Source organism: Chenopodium quinoa, unplaced genomic scaffold, assembly GCF_001683475.1.
Source record: "Chenopodium quinoa cultivar QQ74 unplaced genomic scaffold, ASM168347v1, whole genome shotgun sequence".
NCBI lineage: Eukaryota > Viridiplantae > Streptophyta > Magnoliopsida > Caryophyllales > Amaranthaceae > Chenopodium > Chenopodium quinoa.
The window spans coordinates 1206369-1227506 of NW_018743919.1; the positions used below are offsets into that span (position 1 = coordinate 1206369).

Here is a 21138-nt window from a genome sequence, read left to right on the forward strand (position 1 = left end):
TCTGTGTATACCACAACCGGATGTGCCAAAAAATAAGGCTTCAACCGCTTGACTGCTACGAATAAGGCCAACCCAAATTTTTCGATCATGGGGTACCGGAGCTCAGCATTTTTTAAGACATGGCTGATGAAGTACACCGGCAGCTGAATGCCGTCTCTCTCAGCGAGGAGAACGGCACTAAGGGCGTGATCAGAGACGGCTAGGTACATGTACAGAACCTCCCGGGGTAGGGGGCTCACTAGCCTTGGCAAAGAATGCAAGTGCTGCTTAAGCCTCTGGAATGCCGCCTCTGCTTCTTCACCCCATTCAAACCTTGACCTCTTCCTGATTGCCTGAAAGAAATAGAGGCACTTGTCACCTGACCGGCTGAGGAACCTCCCCAATGCCGCCAGACAACCGGTCAACTTCTGGACTTCTTTTACAGTGCGGGGAGACTTCATGTCAATTACCGCCTGTATTTTTTCCGGATTAGCTTCGATGCCTCTTTGGTCAATCAAGAATCCGAGAAACTTCCCAGACTCAACACCAAATACGCATTTCTTTGGGTTAAGCATGACCCGGTGCCGCCTGAGTGTGGTGAAGGTTTCTCGCAGGTCTGCTAGGTGATCCGTCTGTAGCTTGGATTTGACTATCATGTCATCGATATACGCCTCTACATTCCTGCCAATCTGGTTGATAAAAACGGTGTTTATCATGCGCTGGAATGTAGCCGGTGCATTCTTCAACCCAAACGGCATCACCGTATAGCAGAATAACCCCTGATCAGTGACAAAAGCCGTCTTCTCCTGATCTTTCTTCCAGAGAGGTATTTGATGGAAGCCGGAATAAGCATCCATAAAGCTCATTAACGCATGGCCGGCTGTTGAGTCGACTAGGCTGTCAATCTTTGGAAGCGGGTAGCTATCTTTTGGGCATGCTTTGTTCAGATCTGTGTAATCCACACACATCCGCCAGGTACCGTTCGGCTTCTTTACTAGAACGACATTTGCCACCCAATCCGGGTAGTAGCATTGCCTAATGAATCCAGCATCCAACAGCTTTTTGACCTCAGCCGCTGCCGTTTGAGATCTTTCTCCACCATGATCCCTCTTTTTCTGCCAAACCGGCTGCTTTTTGGGATCTACGGCTAGCTTGTGGACAGCAAGATCCGGGATGACGCCTGGCATCTCTTCCACTTCAAAGGCAAAGATGTCTTTGAATTCCTTCAGCAGCTGGAGCAAACCTTCTCCCAACCGTTCGAAGGCTACCGTCCCGACCTTGACTGTTCTTTCAGGACGGCTGTCATCTAGGATGACATCAAGGCAGTCACCAGCCGGCTGAGGTCGTTGGTCATCTGACCTTTCCCCGGCTAGTGATTGCTATTTCTCCTTTTTGACGGGTGCCAGTTGGTCCGCCTTTCTTTTCATACCGGCTGCCCTTGGAGCCGGGACTGCTGGGTCGCAGTTATCAATATCTATGGGCTCGCCCTGGTCGGCTGCACCCATAGTTGTCTTGACATCAGAGAGATATCACTCTCTTGCCGTCTTCTGGTCCCCGCTTAGGGCACCGACTGTACCATCATCCTTTTGAAATTTGACCAACATGAGGGACGGGATGATGACAGCCTTAGATGCGTTGAGGGTAGGACGGCCAAATATCATGTTGTAGGCGGACAACTCCTCCACAACTAAAAACTTGACTATCATGTGGCGTCCTTGCCCCTTTTCACCCAGCCGGATCGGAAGATCTATGCTTCCGACCGGGTGCACTACTCCACCCCCAAAACCGACTAGTGGGTGAGGAGCCTGGTGCATGTTACCGGATGTGTACTTGAGCTTGGTCAAGCACTGATAACTGATTAGGTCAGACGAGCTCCCGGTGTCTATTAGGATCCAGCCAACCTTCTGGTTGGCAACCTTGCATTCGATGACGATGGGGTCATCATGAGGCCGCCTGACCTTGCCCCGGTCCTTTTCAGAAATAAGGACCTCAGGGAAGATGTCTTTCGACGCCTGGCCCTCATCCACTGAGTTGACCAGCTTCCTGATGTTGTCTTTGGTGCCCCGGATGGTGGGACCCCCTCCGGCAAAACCGCCTGCTATGGTGAAGATGGTCTCTTCATCCGTCTCGGAGTTTACTGGGCCGGTTTTTGCCGCCTGCCCTTTCTTGGCCTGGGTATTACCCTTAGCCTTGGGTAGATAGGATTTTAGGGCCCCCTCATCTGCCAGACGGTCCAATAGCCGCCTGAGGCTATAGCAGCCATTGGTGTCGTGGCCAACATCCTCGTGGTATTGGCAATACTTGCTCTTGTCCCGTTTATTCACGGGGCTTTTCATTTCAGCCGGTTTGTCGAGAGACATCCGGTCTTTGATTTCCAGGAGGATGGTGGAGCAATCTTTTGTGAACTCGTATTTGGGGACATATGGTTCTGACTTCCGCCTGATCTTCTGGGCCGGCTGTCCTGATCGGTCAGCTGCCCAGACCCCTTTTCTCTTTTCTTCCTTTCTTGTCGGCTGATGCTGTTGCCGGCTCTCTTTTTTGTCAGACTTTTTATAATCTGACGGCTGCTTGACAGCACAAAGCTCCGTCGCCTGTATATAGGCTTCAGCTTCAATTAACGCCTCTTGGAGGGTAGCAACCCTCTTCCGGACGAGGTCAAACTTAAAGGTCGACCCATCCTTCAGACCTCGAAAGAAGTCTGTATAGGCCACTTCGTCTGATAGTCCTGGAATCTGAATTCTCATCAGATTGAACCGTCTGACGTACGACCGGAGGCCCTCCCGGTCGCCCTGCTGTATTGCCCCTAGGTCGAGGCTAGTCTTTTTGGCAGGAATATTCATTGAGAAATTTGACGTAAACAAGTACGCCAAAGTTCGAAAGCTGTTGATGCAACCGGCTGGTAGGTTACCAAACCACCGCTGGGCTATGCCCTTGAGGGTAGCCGGGAAGCATCGACACCAGACGGCATCATCTAACCCCTGGAGGTACATGAGGTTAGAGTAGGCCATTAGATGGTCTTCTGGGTTGGTGGTGCCATCATAGGCCCCCACCAAAACATTCTTGATCTTAGGCGGCTGTGCCGCCTGGGTTATCTCTGGTGAGAACGCCGTTGGCTGTTCCCCCAAATTTAGCAGGCGCAGCTGCCAGTCCGTGGGTTGGAACGGCTGCTGCGCTTGCCCACCGAAAAGACCCGGTGACATGAAAGGGGATCCACCCAACCCATTCGGTGTGCCGAATAGGCCAGGCTGGATCACTTTGGGACCAGACCGGGCAGAAGCTTCGCCCGTCTGGCTCCTAAGGTTCGTTCCCGTACGCCTGTGTGAGACGTCATGGAAACTGTCCGGGAAGGTCGACGTTGAGGCCGACGCAGACGCCTGACCTCGCTTCTCTTGGAGAAATGTGCGGGCGTCTGAGAATGTTTTCTTGGAGCCATCCGGCTGTACGTGCCGGATGGCCTTTCGCAGCTCCCCTTGAGGAAAACGGAGTCTGCTTGGGTCAAACCTTAAGCCCTCCCCCTCCTTTGGCTTGGGATGAGGGGTAGGAACTCGTTCTTTGACCGCCTTCTTTCCAGAAGGCTTCTTGGCCAGCTGACCCTTCTTTGGAGTAGCTGACCGGATGAGGCTCTTGATCTCACCCTTGAAACTATTCATGAAAGACATGAGTTCGTTTCTTGTAACGGGGGCTGAGCCCTCCACCGTTTGGGCAATTCCAGCCGGTTGCCCGGCTGGGTTGTTGGGAGCAGCTTGGCTGATTTCCCGTTCTCTTCTATCTTTAGCACGAGGGTGCTTCGTTCTGAAAGACCCATCCGGGGCCACATATGTTTCAATTTCGTCGCCACTTTCATGGTCCGTCTGGACCTCAGGCTCGACCACAGGCCGTTTGCCCTGATTCGGTGACACAGTATCAGAAGTCATCTTAGAAGTACTCTCCCCACAGACGGCGCCAAATGTTTCGGGGTTTTTTGATGTGTCCTGCGGGAGAGTTACAATTCCAAGAATGCCCTTCGACGCCTGTGCCTGCAAAATCACGAAGACTCCTGGGGGTAGGAGCTCCGCCTCCGACGATCAAGTTAGTAAAGATACGGGAGGTAGAGTGCACGTAATGTGGAAGTTACTTCTCGCGTAATGGGAGAATTCTGCAATTAATATTGCTCGGGGTAAGTGTTTTTCTTTTTGAGGAGTATTCAATGTGAACAACCAATGTTCCCGCCCCCATTAATGAGGGTCCTTCCACTATTTATAGTGGGGAAGGGATGGTTCCCCTTTTAGGGTTTAGAGGACACGTGTCAGCAGAGGATTGGAGCCCTGCTGACCAATGGCTGGATGCCACGTGTCACTAGGCCATTGGGCCACGTGTTTAGGGTATTTTTACCCCAAACAACTGGGGTTATTCCAAGGGACTTGTTAAACATCGTCCGCGTTTTTTACATAAAGCCCACAATTTTTAAAAATTTTGACAACTTTGCCCTTGTTCTAATTTTAACCTAAAACAAAATTTTCTCTCACCCAAAATGTGGAAAAGCGCCGGATCACCGAAGGACACTAAAGAGCCGCCGTCGTCGCTGGAAAACGAGGTCTGAAGTGGTTAAAAATCAATTTTGGCGGCGAACGTATGGCCGGGACGCCGCCACCGTGGAGGTATATATATATATATTTTTTTATTTTTTTTTCGTTTTGCTTTATTTTGTTTTTTTTTTTAATTTTTTGTTTGAATTTTGATAAATTTGAATTTTTTTTTAAAAAAAAACAAAATTATGATTTATTTTGAAAATATGTTTTAATAAATTCAAAAATTAAACAAAATTAGAAAGAAAAAACCAAAATAACAAAAAAATTTAGGAAACAAAAACATAATAAAGAAAAAAATTGCAAAGAAAATCCAAAAAAAAAAAAAATACATTTTTTAAAAAAAAAAGGAAAATTTGAAAAAAAAAATTAAATTTTTTTTGAAAATAATAATAATAAAAAAGGCTAATGGCGTCTTGCCCAGGCGCCGCCACCGTGGCGGTGGCGTCCTAGCATACCAGGCGTCGTCACCGTGGTTGTGGCGCCTGGGTGGGGCGCCGCCACCACGGCTCCTTCGCGATCCGGCGACTTTGTTTACTTCCACCGGGAAACCACCTCCCGCCTCCGGTGCCGCCACTTCCCGTTTATTAGCCATAACAGTGTGTTTTAAGATGAAAGTATGTTTTTGATGTTGAGGGCAAAAATGTCATTTCATTTCAAATTTGTGGGCTTTATGTGGAGATTTACGGACGATGTTTAGCAATTCACTATTCCAAACCCTTTTCTACGGAGATTCGTAGTTAACCATCTTAAAACCGTTACAGTCAAGATAGTCAATTAGGTGACCTAGGAACTCCCATAGCCCCCCTCAATCCCTCATACAAGAAGGAAGGATAGGATAGCATCAAACACTCATTCACACACACCAATTGCCTCGCACGACGCACCCCATTCCCCCACTATAACTCCCTGCCTTCCCCTCTTGTAGATCTAACCTCCCTCAAACCTTTCAACTCTCTACTTTCTCTCTCCTCCTTCTCTCTCTTTCTCTCTCCTCTCTTCATCAATGGCTCGAAACAAAGCCCAGAAACCCTTGACTGAAGCCCCACCAGAGGCCGATTCATCCGAAGAATCCGCCTCTACTTCATCCCAAGAACTCGAAGAAGACCAGAATTCTGGTTCCGCCGCTTCTTCTTCCGACGAAGAACAAACCCCATCAACCCCACCACCACCGCCGGCCTCCGGCAAGAAAGCCCCCTCTTCCACCGCCGCCTCCGCCGCACCAACCACCGTCGCCTCCGGCAACAAGAGGCCTCCTCCCGAGGACGATTCTTCCTCCGATGATGAAGAAGACGAACCCACTTTGCACAAAATCAAGCCCATCTCAAAACCCGGCTATGAATCCGGTACCCTCGGTAAGGGTAAACTTAAGTACACCATTGCTGCTCTCCCCGCCGGTCAGATTCCCGAGAAGCGCGCGTCGGAGAGTGAACTCAAGAGTTCGTCGAAGAAGCCGAGGAAAGAGAAATCTGGGAGTGTTACCGCCGCCGCCGCCGGCGTCGGTGGTGGGGTTCAAGAAGAGGGATCGAAGAAGTTGTTTCAGAGGGTGTTTAGTGAAGATGATGAAATTCTGATTTTGAAAGGTATGATTGATTTTAAGGCTAAAAGAGGGGCTGACCCCATGATTGAAATTGATGATTTTTATGGGTTTATTAAGAAATCTTTGCATGTTGAGGTTAGTAAGGTTCAGATTGTTGATAAGGTTCGTAGGCTTAAGAAGAAGTTTTTTAATGCTAAGAAGAAGAAGCTTACTAACCCTATTGAGATTCAGTGTTTTGAATTGTCTAAAAAGATTTGGGAAAATAACTATAGTAATGTTGGGGATGATGTTGTTGTTGACGATGAAAAGGGTACTAATGGGGCTGCTGAAATTAATAATGGTAATGTGGGATCGAAATCGAACTCGAAAGCTCGGGTTTTGAAGATTAAGAGTGGTGCTAATGCTGGGCCTGTTGTGGAGGATCAGAAAAAGAAGAATGATAAGGAGGAGGAAGTGATTGACAAGAGTGGGAAGGTTGTTGAGGTTGATGAGAAAGATGTGGAATTGGAGGTTGGAGAAGCCGTGGCGTGGGAGGAGTTAAGGAAGAAAGGGTTGAAGATGATGGGAGCCAAGGCGAGGGCTGAGATCGGTGAGATGTGGGAAAAGGTGGCAATGAAGCAAGCTGAGGCAAGAATTCTGCGGTCTGAAGCCGAGCAGGAGGAGACGCGGAGGATCATTGAAGCTCTTAGGTCCGGTAAACATTAGGTGAATCGAAGAAGAAGTTCGGTGTGGTAAGTTTTTGTGAAGATTGGAGCAGTGCAGAAGGTAGATGATTCGCGGTGTTTTATGGTAGTTTTTCGTAGTTGTACTCAATTATTGGAGATGATTTTTCTCCTTATCAAGCCTTAGGATGTACATCCCTTTTAAGAGGCTTTTTATGTTTGATATGTTTTTAGGGTACAGTTTGTTGTTGTTTAGATTTCCGGATTAAAACTTGAGATGCTTTGACTATGGTTTGGTCATTGTTAGTTTCTTATAGTATAAAATGCGAAATGCTAGCCTTGTTATCCTTTATCTTGTTCTTGCTTTTGGTGCACTTTTGTATTTTCTCTAATTATATGCTATTTGCAAGTGTTGATTTTTGTTCTTCTACTTGTGAGTGTTGTGTCCCTTGCCGTTTGTAGAACGAGCATCTATAATGCTGTTGTGTGCTTTTGCTTTTGGGTGGGATATAATTCAGGCTTATAGTTAAATTTGCTCTTCTAATTCCTAATGTCTCCTTTTGGATTCTCAGAAAATCATATTGATTCTCCCGTTTTGATTGTGTTTTCGAGCTGTATCCATACTTCCATAGGAGTTAGCTGTCACTTAGTTATTTGGTCTGGATTGTTTTCCTTTATGAAATTATTGTGCTGTCGGGATGCTTAGCCTGTCATCGTTAATTATGTTTGGGCGTTTATGTTACACGGCATTAGATCTATGCAAGGGGAGTTGTTCTTGTTCATGAAGTAAGATTGGGTTTACTAGAGGGATTGGAATTGTTTTTTGTGGTCATTTAGTTACGTGTTGAAGTATGCCTGTGTGGTATTTTTCATCACAATCTTTCATGACAAGGTTTTTAGACGAGTAAATTTATAATGCTGTGGCTTGCTTTTACTTTTTTGAGGGATATAATTTGGGCTTTAATTTTTTATGAAGGATGTAATTAAGGCATTTGTCATGGTTTTGCTGTTCTGGTTGCTTAATGCCTCCTTTTGGATTTGTAGAATAATTATATTGATTCTGCCGCTTTGATTGTGATATCTAGTTGTATTCGTACTTCCATAGGAGGATTGTTGTCGCCGTTAATTTAGTTATCGCCATTAAGTTGGTTGGCATTGTTTTCCTTAATGAAAATATTGTGCTGTTGGAAGCCTCTTAGGCTCTTAGCTTGTCGTCGTTAATTATTTTGGGCGGTTTTGTTACATGGCATTTAAGCAAAGGGAGTTGTTTATCTTGTTCATGAAGGAATATTGGGTTAATTGGAGGAAATGGAACTGTTTCTTGTGGTCTTTTATTTCCTTGTTGAAGTGTAATGTTCTCCATCCCAACCTTTCATGCCAAGGTTTTTTAGTTTTTGAATTATGCCCCTTGTCTTCAGAGACTGGGTTGGGTTCTTGGGTACTTTTTCCTTTAGTCTTTGGTTTTTGTTTCACTTAAGGAGGTTGGGAATGGAATGAGAAGAAACTCTTGTGCCCTTTACATTCATTTTAGTTGGGGAAAACATTTTAAGGTCTTTCTTTGCCTTTTAATAGTATTGATAACCAAGGCTTTTGCTGAGTTATGCTCTCAGGCTACCCACTGCCCTGTTTCGATATGATAAAGTCCACCTTAATTCTGCCATTGTAAGTACTTGTCCTTTTGATGCTCTATGAATGCTGTTTGGTTTGTTGGTCTACTCTATTATTGGAGATGATTTTTCTACTAATCAAGCTTAGGATGTGTCCCTTTTAAGAGGCTTTTTATGTTTAATATGCTTTTAGGGTACAGTTTGTTGTTGTTTAGATTTCCGGATTAAAACTTGAGATGCTTTGACTATGGTTTGGTCATTGTTAGTTTCTTATAGTATAATTTGCGAAATGCTAGCCTTGTTATCCTTATCTTGTTCTTGCTGTTGGTGTGCATATGTATTTTCTCTAATTTTATGCTGTTTGCAAGTGTTGATTTTTGTTCTTCTACTTGTGAGTGTTGTGTCCCTTGCTGTTTGTAGAATGAGCATTTATAATGTTGTTGCATGCTTTTGCTTTTGGGTGGGACATAATTAAGGCTTTTAGTTAAATTTGCTCTTCTAATTGCCTATTGTCTCCTTTTGGATTCTCAGAAAAATCATATTGATTCTGCCGTTTTGATTGTGTTTTTTAGCTGTATCCATACTTTCATAGGAGGTAAGCTGTCACTTAGTTATCACCATTTATTTGGTCTAGATTGTTTTCCTTTATGAAGTTATTGTGCTGTTGGGATGCTTAGCCTGTCATTGCTAATTATGTTTGGTTGTTTACGTTACACGGCATTAGGAGATCTAAGCAAGGGGAGTTGTTCTTGTTCATGAAGGAAAATTGGGTTTACTGGAGGGATGGGAATTGTTTTTTGTGGTCATTTTGGTACGTGTTGAAGTGTGCCTGTGTGGTGTTCTCCATCATAATCTTTTATGGCAAGGTTTGTAGACGAGTACATTTCTAATGCTGTGGCTTGCTTTTACTTTGTGAGGGATATAATGAAGGCTTTTAATTTTTATTATGAAGGATATAATTAAGGCATTTGTACTTTATGATTAAGGCTTTTGCTGTTCTGGTTGCTTAATGCCTCCTTTTGGATTCGTAGAATAATTATATTGATTCTGCCGCTTTGATTGTGATATCTAGTTGTATTCGTACTTCCATAGGAGAATAGTTGTCACCATTAATTTAGTTATCACATTCACCATTAAGTTGGTTGGGAATCTTGGGATTGTTTCCCTTAATGGAAATATTGTGCTGTTGGAAGCCTCTTAGGCTCCTAGCTTGTCATTGTTAATTATTTTGGGCATTTTTGTTACATGGCATTTGGGAATTTAAGCAAGGGGAGTTGTTTATCTTGTTCATAAAGGAATATTTGGTAATTGGAGGAAATGGAACTGTTTCTTGTGGACTTTTAGTTCCTTGTTGATGGGTAATGTTATCCGTCACAACCTTTCATGGCAAGGTTTTAAGTTTTTGAATTATGTTCCTTGTCTTCAGAGACCGGGTTGGGTTCTTGGGTACTTTTTCCTGTAGTTTTTTGTTTTTGTTTCACTTAAGGAGGCTGGGAATGGAATGAAAAGAAACTCTTGTGCTCCTTTACATTCATCTTAGTTGTGGAAAACATTTTAAGGTCTTTCTCTGCCTTTTAATAGTATTGATAACCAAGGCTTTTGCTTAGTTATGCTCTCAGGCTACCCAGTGCCCCGTTTTGATATGATAAAATCCACCTTAATTCTGCCATTGTAAGGTACTTGTCCTTTTGATGCTCTATGAATGCTACTATTTGGTTTGTTGATCTACTCAATTCTTGGAGATGATTTTTCTCCTAATCAAGCTTAGAAATTTTTATGTTTAGGATGTTTTTAGGGTTTCAGTTGTTTGTTTAGATTTATAGATCATACCCTGAGATGCTTTGACTATGGTTTGTCTATTTTTAGTTTCTTATAGTGTAAAATGCTTAATGTTAGTCTTGTTATTCTTACCATGCTTTTGCTGTTTTGGAGCTTTTGTGTTTTCACTAAGCTTGTGCTCTTTGCAAGTATAGATATTGGTTCTTATTCTTCTACTTGTGAGTGTTGTCTCCCTCGCTGTTTGTAGACGAGTACGTTTATAATGCCGTTGCTTGCTTTTGCTTTTTGGTGGGATATAACTAAGGCTTTAAGTTAATTTTGCTCTTCTGGATTCTAGATTATCATATTGATTGTGCCGCTTTGATTGTGTTTTCTATTTGTATCCGTACTTCCATAGGAGGATAGTTGTCACTTAGTTATCACCATTAATTTGGTTTGGATTGTTTTCTTGATATAGATATTGTGCTGTTGGATGCCTCTTAGACTCTGAGCTTGTCATCATTAATTATGTTCAGGTGTTTTTGTTACACGGCATTTAAGGATTTAAGCAAGGGGAGTTTGGTGCTCTTGTTCTCATGAAGGAATATTGGGTTTATCGGAGAGATTTGAATTGTTTCTTGTGGTCATTTAGTTCCTTGTTGAAATGTGATGTTCTCTGTCACAATCTTTAATGGCTAAGTTTTTAGTTTCTGAATTATGCTCCTGGTCTTTTGAGACAGGATTGGGTCCTTATTAGTTTTTGGCTTTTGTTTTACTGTTGAGGGTTGGGAAGGGAATTAGAGAGGTCAATTTATTCAAACGCTTTTGTGTCTGAGGGTTTTGATGTATCATGCTACTTTAAATTCATCATAGCTGTGGAAAACAATTCAAGGTGCTTCTCGGCCTTTCAACAGTATTGATTTGTATTAACAGTTACTCTTGGACTTTGCTCATATCTCTGTGATGCTTGTGATAACCAAGGCTTTTGCTTATCCATGCTCTTCAGGCTAACTTCTGCCTTTTTCAATATGATAATATCTGCCTTCATTCTGCCATTGTAAGGTACCTGTCTTTTTGATGCTTCCATGAATGTTGTTTGGTCTGTTGGTTTACACGTGCCACTTAGTTTGTCATTTGTTGATAATTTAGCTTTTATTCTTTACATTTTATTTTGAAAGCATGACATTTTATACATGAATGTAGCAGTTGGAAGTTGAGAATTAGAAGATATTATGCTGGGATGAATATTATTCCGGAGGCAGAAAGAGAGGCTTTATTGATGGATGTTTTGAGTTCTACAATGTTTACCCTGTCAAGTTTTAATAAAAGGGTCTAGTTTCTGCATTATTTATTTATTCATTTTCTGGTTTCTTAATTGGCGGGAATCTTTGGCAAATTGGCAAATTGATGGGAAGTAGGGGGATGTGAGGGGTCAATTTTCTTTAAACATATTTGTTTTTCAGGGGCATCTTAGGTGAAATATTCTTTTGATCTGCACTTTGTTTTACTTGGTGTATTCTTGCTCTTTACACATTCATCATTGTTGTTTGATTGTTTCCAAGTAATTCCTCGTAACTTCTCCTCTGGTACCTCTTCTATTTGTTTCCAACCAGTCGCTCTTTGGTGCCTCGTAGTATCCTAGTTTCTGTAGTCATGAAAATGCCATCTTTCCTGTGTTTGTTGATCCTGTTGAAGATGCTGACAGTTCACAATTATTTGAGGGTTAGAGTTCCTGTTTACTGTAATAGTTAGTGTGTCTTGAGAGATGTTAATTTTTTAAAGGCGTGAGCGGAGTATGAGAAGAATGTTAAATATCATTAGATGCAGTTGATCACTCTAGGCTGTCTCTCTGAAAGCCTGATCTTTTTTCTTTTTTTAATTTTTTGTTTATGTTTGCTTCGAGTTTAGTAGTAGCAATTTAGCGCAGGATGAGAATGTTTTTCATTGTATATGATTTGTTTCCCCCTGTCAACTGGTATTTGTGGTAAGAACTTCGAAAGTCGACTCTCGAGTGTATTTGAGGAGTAATGTAGTTGGTACTTGTCTTCCTTCCACATGGACAAACTCACCCTTGTTAGTCTTGTCACCCTTGTTAGCTATTGTCATTCGAAATTGTTCATGAATTCCTTTTGAGGCTTGTTTGTAATTCAAAGGGTTACTATATAGAAAAACCCTTTATTTTTTATTTTGATTTGTGTTTGGATGGTACTGAGTATAGATACAATGTAGCACAATGAAGTACTCCACATTTGCCCTTAGTTTCATGTTGTGATCAAAATTGATAATGTATATCCTTAGCTAAAAATATTGGCTTACAAGAATTACAACACGAGTTCGACGTTGTCACTCCGATTTGGAATTGTGGATTGTACATTCATCGTTCGTTTATGGAAATCTATTCTCAAACCCGTGTTATGTATAGTGTGTTGAAATTCAATTCCAAGGATATCTCTGAAATTGAAATCGTAATGGCTGAAAATGTAATCAGACAAAATCTATGCGCATTTTCGACCCTGGAGATTATTAGGAACTACACGTGAATTAAAAAGGTTTTGATTACAAAATGGTTTTCCTCATAATATAGGAGCATGAATTCAATTCTTACACGAGGTTACAAGGATCGATATACAATTAACCAAGCTTAGCAAGAACGTCGTTAAGGTTGGATACAGTCTGAGCATAGTATTTCTCTGCTTCTGTACTGCTCTTTATCTTTGCAGCATGGTCCAGCTGTGAGACAAAGTAAATCAATTAGCAAATTTGATGGTTGATTACTCGTTTTGGTTGATAACAACACAAGAAATTACAATCGATAGCCAAATCGACCAGTTAAGACTTAAGAGAACTCACATTGTTGATACTGTCAAAGAGTTTGCCGGTGAGGTCTTGGAGAGATTTCTTCTCATCCTTGGGCTTAGCTGAGATGACAGTTTTGAGGTCATAGCGAAGGTACTCGGCCCTGAGCCGTAAGTCATTCTGGACTGCTGGCCATGCCTTCTTTTCGATAAATTGCTTCACATTGAGGATTTCTTTAGCTGATTCCTTTGCTCTTTGGGCTGCCTCAGTTGGAGGCAGGGGCTGAAGGTAGAACCTGTCCTTGGTGTAGGGCAAGGTACCGTCTCTTGCTTGGTCCGAGTTCAATGTCCCGGCTGCCCAATACATACCAAGTTAGGAAAATGTTAAACGTAGATACACTTTGAACAAAGCAAACTAGCGAGTAAGTGTCTATTTCTAACTTATTGTCTTATCTTAGATCATACTCGTTTCATTACCATCCAATAACATACGAAATATATTATTTTTTACCAAGGCACTCGATCATACTTATTTCAATACATCAAATAAAATCATATTGTTTTTAACAATGTTTACATGCTTCATTTTCTAGCTTTATCCACTAAATACAAGTTTTTAAAATCGTTACATACTTCTACTCGTATTTTAAAGTTGTTAATAGTATATCAAAATCCAAATTAAGAGCAACGAAACCATAAATTACTCCCTCCTATGATTGGTTAGATATGAAATCTTTTTGTACGAGAAATATATTCAAAGTGTAACCAATAAAAAGGAACAGAGGAAGTATAATATAACGAGCATCTTATAATACAAAGTTGACACTTACGAAGACCACCGGATGGTGGTGGTGGTGGCCCAACGGGGATAGACTTAGCTTCAGCAAGAACAGCCTTAACAAAGGAGCCAGAAGCAAGTCCAGCAGCAACAAGGCCCAACACAGATCGGCGGCTAGTCTCAGTAGTCTCAGCTGACACTTGCTGAGCCCGAACATTCAAGCCCAGCTTAGGGAGCGCAACTCGGCTTGTAGTAGGCCCACTAAGCCGGCTTGAGCCGCTTATCTGAAGACTACCTTCCAATACAGCTTGAGATGAGCCGCGTAAGCCAGCCATTGAAGCCATAGCTTGAGCCATCTTTCTTTTCTTCTTTCTCTCTAACTTAGATAACAATGGTGGTTTAATTTTTGGAGAAAGGAGAAATGTGGAAATATAGATGGTTGATTTTGATGCATTATACTACACCTTATCTGGTGTGGGGTCCTAGTTGGATCATATTTGGATATGTGGTTAACCAATTGATGGTTTACATGTTTTTGTTTATTTCGTTTGTTGGATTGGATTCTAAATTGGGCCGTTTACATTTTGCCACGCGGAAATTTGGTTTTTTTGAAGTAATTTGGTAACCAAAATTTGGATTATTACAAATTTAAATCTAGGACAAATTGATAACAATATCAACTATTGGTTCTAAACAAACTTTAATAAAACAATAACCGGATTATGTAATAAATAAACTAGTAAGTGCATCACTTGCTACCATTTGATGTAACTTTGTGATAGAATTTTAAGCATTTACACCATAATTAGGCCTTATTTGGTTGCCAATATAAAATGAGGGAAATGAAAATTTATGGGAATTGATGTGACTTATGAGGTAGTTGTTTGGTTGACACATAAAAGTAAAAAGTGGAGAAAATAGAAATTCATGGAAATTTCAACTTCCTACAAATATGGAAAGTAAATTCTCTAGCTCCCCCTTGGTCAATTGAATTCATGGGAATTTATAATTCCCACATTGCCAACCAATCAAATTATGGAAATTCCTAAGAATTTCAATAAGGGAATAATTTCCCATGAAATACGGTTTCTTATGGGAATTTATTCCCATGTCAACCAAACGACCACTTAGATTACTATCACTTTTCTAATAGAATTTTTCACTATGTATTTAATTTATGGTTTCTTTTGTCAAATTTTAATTTGTATAGTCCATATATCAATATGCAATAGACCTGGTTATTGGGCGGGTTGAGTTAGGATTGGTGCGGGTCGATTCAAAGAGGGTCACATTTTCTAGGGTCAATAGTGGGTCAAGCCAATGCGGGTCACGGGTCAATAGCGGGTCGATAATGGGCAGACCAACAAAATATCATTTAAAATAAATATTGGACAAAGCCATTATTAAGTATATATGAATACAAATTTATCTATATAATTATTTTTACATTATCTATTAAATTGGAAAAACATTTTAGCTCATTGACCCTACCCAATAAAGGTTATGTCCATTAAAAACCATTTGACCTTGACCCTGACCCTACTATCATTGAGCTACCATACCCAACAACCAGATCTAATATGCAATACACTAAACATTCAAAGTTTACAAGTTGGTACTCGACTACTTGGTAGTGTATATGTAGTATTCTTACCAATGGTGGTGATTTTGCTTTGTAAGAGGTAAAACGTACAATTAGTTATTCTTAAACCACGTTGATAGAAAATATTAGTTTGACTTGAAATTCACAAAATTACATGTAACATAAAATAGAGTTGTAATAAAATTTGGATAACGACTCTAATGACTTAAATATATACAACGGGTGTATTGTATACGACATGTTTAGTCACCTTAAATCACATAAAAGTCACCTCTTTTATACGTGAAAATTGCTTTTAAGCGATTGAGAACGGCTAAGTTTTATATATAGTACCAAAACTTTTCCTTTTTTGCCTTTCCAATATGAATTAAATCCATCAATTCAATTATTTTCATATTCTGCAGTCTCCTAGCTATGTTCTTCTAAGGCCATTATCACCAAGCTTCTAATTTACCTTAGCTTCCTTTCTTTACATGATTTCACTTCTCAGCATAAAGTCCATCCTCAAATTAACCCTTGATTCCTCACGATTAGCATCCCATTATTTCCAATATATGAATATCTATCATCTTCAGTTCACGTGCAACCTCACGTCTTAAAACAAACAACATATTCAGAAAATCATAAATGAGGCACAAGTTCCCTCTTATACAGATCAACTTTCCTTCCTCGGGCCTGCATGAAATTTTTGAGAGACGATCGACATCATAATATTCTGATCAACAGCCGATTCATCTCCTTCCCAGCAACGCTGAATATATATATACCTATATGACCAAAAAGAGACATAAATAAAGAAGCTAATTAAGGAGTGTTACAAAGCTTAATGAGATAAGCTAAAAATGTCCCACATCGAAAAATTTATAAAAATTTCCGCACTTTATATATCCGTACAAGCAAGATACATATCGCTGGGCTTGGTAACGCGAGCTTGTGACCCAAGTGGGAGCACTAATGTGATGGGACAGGTTACAGCTAATTCGGTCGGATCGGTGGTTGGCATAATGCTAGCTCGCCCTCTCCAAGTTGAGAGTTGACCCATGTGGAAGGATAACGGGCTTGCGCCTCCATCACTTTTTTTCTTTATTTATTTTTTTCATTATTCTTATGGGTTAGTTTATACTTCTTGATTCTCAAACTATATAAACATACAATGATACAAATATAATATAATTTAAAAATCGCGATGAGCCAAATGACTAACTTTTAAAATGTTCAACATTGAAACAACGAATAGTCTTGCATCCAAAAATAGAGCCACAAGGCCAACACAACCTAAAAGGCTGAAACAGCACACCTCTCCACACCTTTTTTTGCCCCAAGTATTTTTTTTAGCATGTCTACATTTCTTATCTCAGTAATCAGACAAAAGAAATTAACATCAATCAGTTAGCCATATCCGCTACAAAAATGTGTATACAGCTTGAGAACCGCAAGATATATAAGATTAACAAGATGAATATAGGAGCAAATGACCAGAAGTTTTATCGAAACTGAAACTCTTTGAAACATGAGGACCCAAGAAGCAGTAAGATCCAGACCATCCAACTGTTTGAGTTTGGTGGACTGTGTATCTGTGTTGTAGGTAGCCAGGTATCTCTGAAGTAAATTATAGGAGCAAAGACCACCAAGAAGTTATGGTCAATAACATTGTTGCCTTCAAATGTGTACAAAATCAATAAGCTTAATTGTAGAATGAGGATTTCCTCTTTCCATTTCATACTCACCAAGTCGCCTTCTATAAAAGTGAAAATCTTCTTGATCCTCAAACCATGGCACATTAGCTCCAGCAATCGTCAGCAAATTCCATATAAACCACCACATACATCACCTACTAACACACAATAAGGATCAAAATCTATTGTGTGACTGCTTTGAAGAAACAAACTTCCCAAAATATGACCTGAAATCATCAACTGCATATTTCTGAATGTGCTTCCTGTCAGGAAGCCAATAACCAGATTTTTCACCTTGGTAGATATGCAGGCCAGAAAGCCTGAAGTCCAAAGAAAGGCTGGTGTTTTGCAGAGGTACTTCATTACACAGTCCTCAGAGGCTTAGATACCATGTTCAAATTCGATCTCGATGCCCATGATACATGGTTTGGCTCAGCTTGAAGCACTTGAGCACAGAATGTACAATACAAATACTTTCATGCCACACAGCTTCAGCCTAGCAATAAGGATTTTGCCTTAAAAGCTCATGAAATCCTGTAAGGTTTAGATCTATTCATTGTTTTATCAGATACTAGTTACATACAGCTTTTCCCCTGTTTCACAAGAATGTAGCAAAACGAAATTGCATAGTGGAATACACAGAGAATGTGAGAAGAAAGTTCATCACAAGAATGGAGTGCTACTTGGAGTTGTATCACTTGCATAATGTTGTTCCAGCTAAATAATTAACAGCAAAATGGGCAATGCCTTTACAGTTCAATGTAATGATTTTTTGATAATACCTTTTACAAATTTCGTAACAAATGTTGTAAGATATACTACCTTTAAAATGTCAGCAGTTTGTTATGTTTATTGCAGTTAATTCGAAAAAAACTTCTGAAGAGAGTATAATTAGCATCACAGGTCCTCACACACAGCATGAATAGAAGAAAAGCTGAAGTCAAGGAGTCATTAATGTTGGAGTTAGGATATTTACCATGGTAAACTCTTTTCTTGGCTAGTAGTAGTTGACCATGGCAACAATACGAAGAACACATCACTTGGTGAACAGGAAGATTTCTTCATGAGTAAACAGCCTTTATAAAGTATTTAAGTGGCATGGACTTGCACAAGTTTTGGGACAGATAAAAACCAAAGAGCATCAAACAATTCACTCTGCAAATATCTATTGAGGTATATATGGTCATGAATGGTTTAGAATCAAGAATCATGAGCTTACTATAAGTAAACTGTAAAAACCACCATCCTTTCATGCTCATCACATGGATTCAAACAGTAAGCTGTTTTCTCAATCTCCAACTGGTTATGCAGCACTATACCTCATATAACAATTGGTTCTGCAATCCCTTGTCTTCATTCATTCACAACTACGGTCTTTCAACTCTTTCATCATCCTCACATTACCTTGTCTATCTCCAGCCCTATGAATTCCAGCTATAAGATAACCCTCTGCAAGGAACCACACACAAGAATTGCATACCTATCACCAAACATCTACACTACCAATAGTCTCTACATGAGCAGACACCGTCTTTGAAATGGTGAAATCGTGTAGCATCCCTTACAATAATTTCTCTGCCCACTAGCTTTGAAATGAATTTGATAGCAGAGTGACAGTCATTGCATACACGCAAGTTTTTCATGATTCTTAAGGTGGTGTTTTCGGGAGTATTTAGAAGTCCAAATGCTATAGCAAGCTTTTCACTGTGATGCCTAAGAATATGTTCTTTCACTTCTTCATCCAGATCATGTAGCACTGAATTTGTGTCTGGAACAAAGCCCATTTTTTTAATCTCGTCCCAGATTTTTGCCATCTTTGTATAGATTGCATCTCTTTGAGGGTGATGTGCATCTTCAGCTCCAAAGACATGTACTTCATTCTTGAGTTGAAGCCAGCTCAGACCTTGGTCTTTCTTTATTCCCTTTTCCTTCATTGATTTTCTAACTTTAGCAGCCTCAGCCCACTTTCCACAGGCAGAATATAGATTAGCAAGAGATGCAAAGGCCCCACTATTCCCTGGATCAAGAAGAAGCAATCTCTCTGCCGCAACTTTTGCCAACTCTATATTTTTATGAGCATAACAAGACGCTAAAATTGAACCCCAAGCAATATTGTCAGGTTCCATAGGCATTTTCTTAATGAAATTCTGTACTTCTTGCAGCAAGCCAGCACGTCCAAGGAGATCAATCATGCAAGAATAGTGACTTGTAGTTGGTTCAATTTTGTGCACATTCTGCATCATGTTGTAATAGCTCTTTCCTTTTTCTACCAAACCAGCGTGGGTACAGGCAACAAGTACTCCCACATATGTTATATGGTCAGGCTTAGTGTCCAATGCCAGCATTTTCTCAAACAGTTCTATTGCTTCTTCTCCAAAGCCATGCTGAGCTAAAGCTATAATCATTGAGGTCCATGTAACACTGTCTCTATAGCGGTGTAGTGCATAGACACGTCTGGCACCAACTATGCTTCCAGCTTTAGCATACATGGTAATTAGTGCATTGCATACACTAACGGATGATACTTCTGCTGACCTTATTGCAACAGCATGAATCTGTTTGCCATGGTCCAGATTTGCCAAGCTTGAAATGACACTCAGCATAGCAGCTAATGTGTAATTGTTTGGCCTCGGCCCTTCTTTAAGCATTAATCTGAATAATGATACTGCATCATCATTAAGTCCATTCTGCTCATAACCTACAATCATTGCCGTCCAAGCAACCACATCACGGTCTTTCAATGAGTCAAATATCTCTCTTGCAGGCCTAATATCTCCAAGCTTCACATAGCCATCCATTAAAGCTGTGAATGCTATCACATTGAGATTGGAAATCCCTTTTTTTTGTATGATCTTTCGAGCATTTTCTACACCTCCACACCTAGCGTACATCGTGATCAAAGAATTTTCCACTGCCCCATAAACATCAAATTTAGTCCTTACCATATATGCATGAATTTGTTTCCCGAGTTCCAAGTTCTCAAGACTTGCACAAGCTGATAAAGCACTAGCCAACGTAAATTTGTCCGGTTCCATTGAAAAATCCTTTAACATTTCCGAGAACACTTGGAGAGCTTCAATATGAAACCCCCTTTGGTTGTATCCCGTGATGATAGAGTTCCATGACACAATGTCGCGGCCATCCATTTGTTCAAATTGTGCACGAGCAAGATCAACATCACCAGATATCATATGCAAAGAAATCATAGAGTTCCAGCTTGACACATTTCTGATCCCCATCCTGTCAAAAACAATCCTTGCTCTTACATGATCACCAGTCTTAACATACATATTAAACAATGAATTTGCAACTGAAACATAACTACCAAGTCCATGCTTAATAACAAAAGAATGAACCTTGCTACCAACATTCAAATCTCTCATATTTGCACATAATGCAAGAACACTAGTAATTGTGAACTGAGTAGGTGACACACCATCCCTAATCATATCCAAAAACATTTTCAGTGCATATTCATAGTAATCCATTTGATAATAGCCCACAATCATAGCAGTCCAAGAGACCGAATCACGATTCGGAATTTGTCGAAAAACAAAATTAGCCGCACCCATTTCCCCCACTTTAGCATACCCTGATACAATAGTGTTCCAAGAAAACATATTTTTCACAGGCATTTCATCAAACAGTTGGTGGGCAACAGAGGTGAACCCACATTTAACATACAAATTAAGGAGATTATTCAAAAGATATACACTTGCAAAAAGACCTTGTTTGATGATTTGAGCATGAATTGATTTCCCAACTGATAGGTGTTTAGATTTCGAGCTAGTTTGAAGTAGAGTAGCATAGTAATCAGAGGAAGAGATATGAAATTGAGGGGTTGAATTCATGGTAAGAGATAATCTAACCTGGAAACATGGATATCAAAGAATTCTAGTTATAAATGGCGTTGGAATTTCAGCATTGTTTGAAACATTAACTCTGTTTGCTTAACTATGAATGTTCAGACTGCATCAATGGGGTTTTGTTTTTTTTTGTGGTCTATTTCGAAAGCAAAAGTGCGCGAAAATATGAGAGATAACATCATAACACCACGGGATCGTGAACAAGTTCGATTAAAACATGTTACTCGTAGTCAGGTACTTGTAAACATATAAGCTCGGACAAAAATTTCTACCTCATTTGGTAAATAAGCTTGAATAGTGATAATGTGA

The 21138-nt window shown here is 40.5% G+C and overlaps 3 protein-coding genes across 3 annotated transcripts; 1 reads left to right on the top strand and 2 right to left on the bottom strand.

Moving 5' to 3' along the window:
* The first annotated feature begins 5379 nt into the window (after positions 1-5379).
* Positions 5380-7098, top strand: LOC110687270 (GLABROUS1 enhancer-binding protein-like). The gene has a single exon (XM_021863899.1). The coding sequence runs from the start codon at positions 5551-5553 to the stop codon at positions 6787-6789; it is 1239 nt and encodes a 412-aa protein (XP_021719591.1). The 5' UTR covers positions 5380-5550; the 3' UTR covers positions 6790-7098.
* A 5509-nt stretch (positions 7099-12607) lies between these two features.
* Positions 12608-14114, bottom strand: LOC110687271 (oxygen-evolving enhancer protein 3, chloroplastic). Its single transcript, XM_021863900.1, has 3 exons — positions 13737-14114; positions 12962-13260; positions 12608-12841 (listed from the first exon to the last, which is right to left on the bottom strand). The coding sequence occupies exons 1-3, from the start codon at positions 14038-14040 to the stop codon at positions 12743-12745; spliced, it is 702 nt and encodes a 233-aa protein (XP_021719592.1). The 5' UTR covers positions 14041-14114; the 3' UTR covers positions 12608-12742.
* A 2089-nt stretch (positions 14115-16203) lies between these two features.
* LOC110687272 (pentatricopeptide repeat-containing protein At2g22070-like) lies at positions 16204-21138 on the bottom strand. Its single transcript, XM_021863901.1, has one exon. It carries the CDS (start codon positions 20812-20814, stop codon positions 18463-18465), a length of 2352 nt encoding a protein of 783 aa, XP_021719593.1. The 5' UTR covers positions 20815-21138; the 3' UTR covers positions 16204-18462.

What these genes read in the sequence shown, in the direction of transcription:
- LOC110687271 (XM_021863900.1), bottom strand. Translation starts at nt 14,040, where the DNA reads ATGGCTCAAGCTATGGCTTCAATGGCTGGCTTACGCGGCTCATCTCAA. An exon ending in ACCACCATCCGGTGGTCTTC is followed by an intron (nt 13,261 to 13,736) that starts GTAAGTGTCAAC and finishes TGTATTGGGCAG; the next exon opens with CCGGGACATTGAACTCGGAC. An exon ending in TCTTTGACAGTATCAACAAT is followed by an intron (nt 12,842 to 12,961) that starts GTGAGTTCTCTT and finishes TTTGTCTCACAG; the next exon opens with CTGGACCATGCTGCAAAGAT.
- LOC110687270 (XM_021863899.1), top strand. Translation starts at nt 5,551, where the DNA reads ATGGCTCGAAACAAAGCCCAGAAACCCTTGACTGAAGCCCCACCAGAG.
- LOC110687272 (XM_021863901.1), bottom strand. Translation starts at nt 20,814, where the DNA reads ATGAATTCAACCCCTCAATTTCATATCTCTTCCTCTGATTACTATGCT.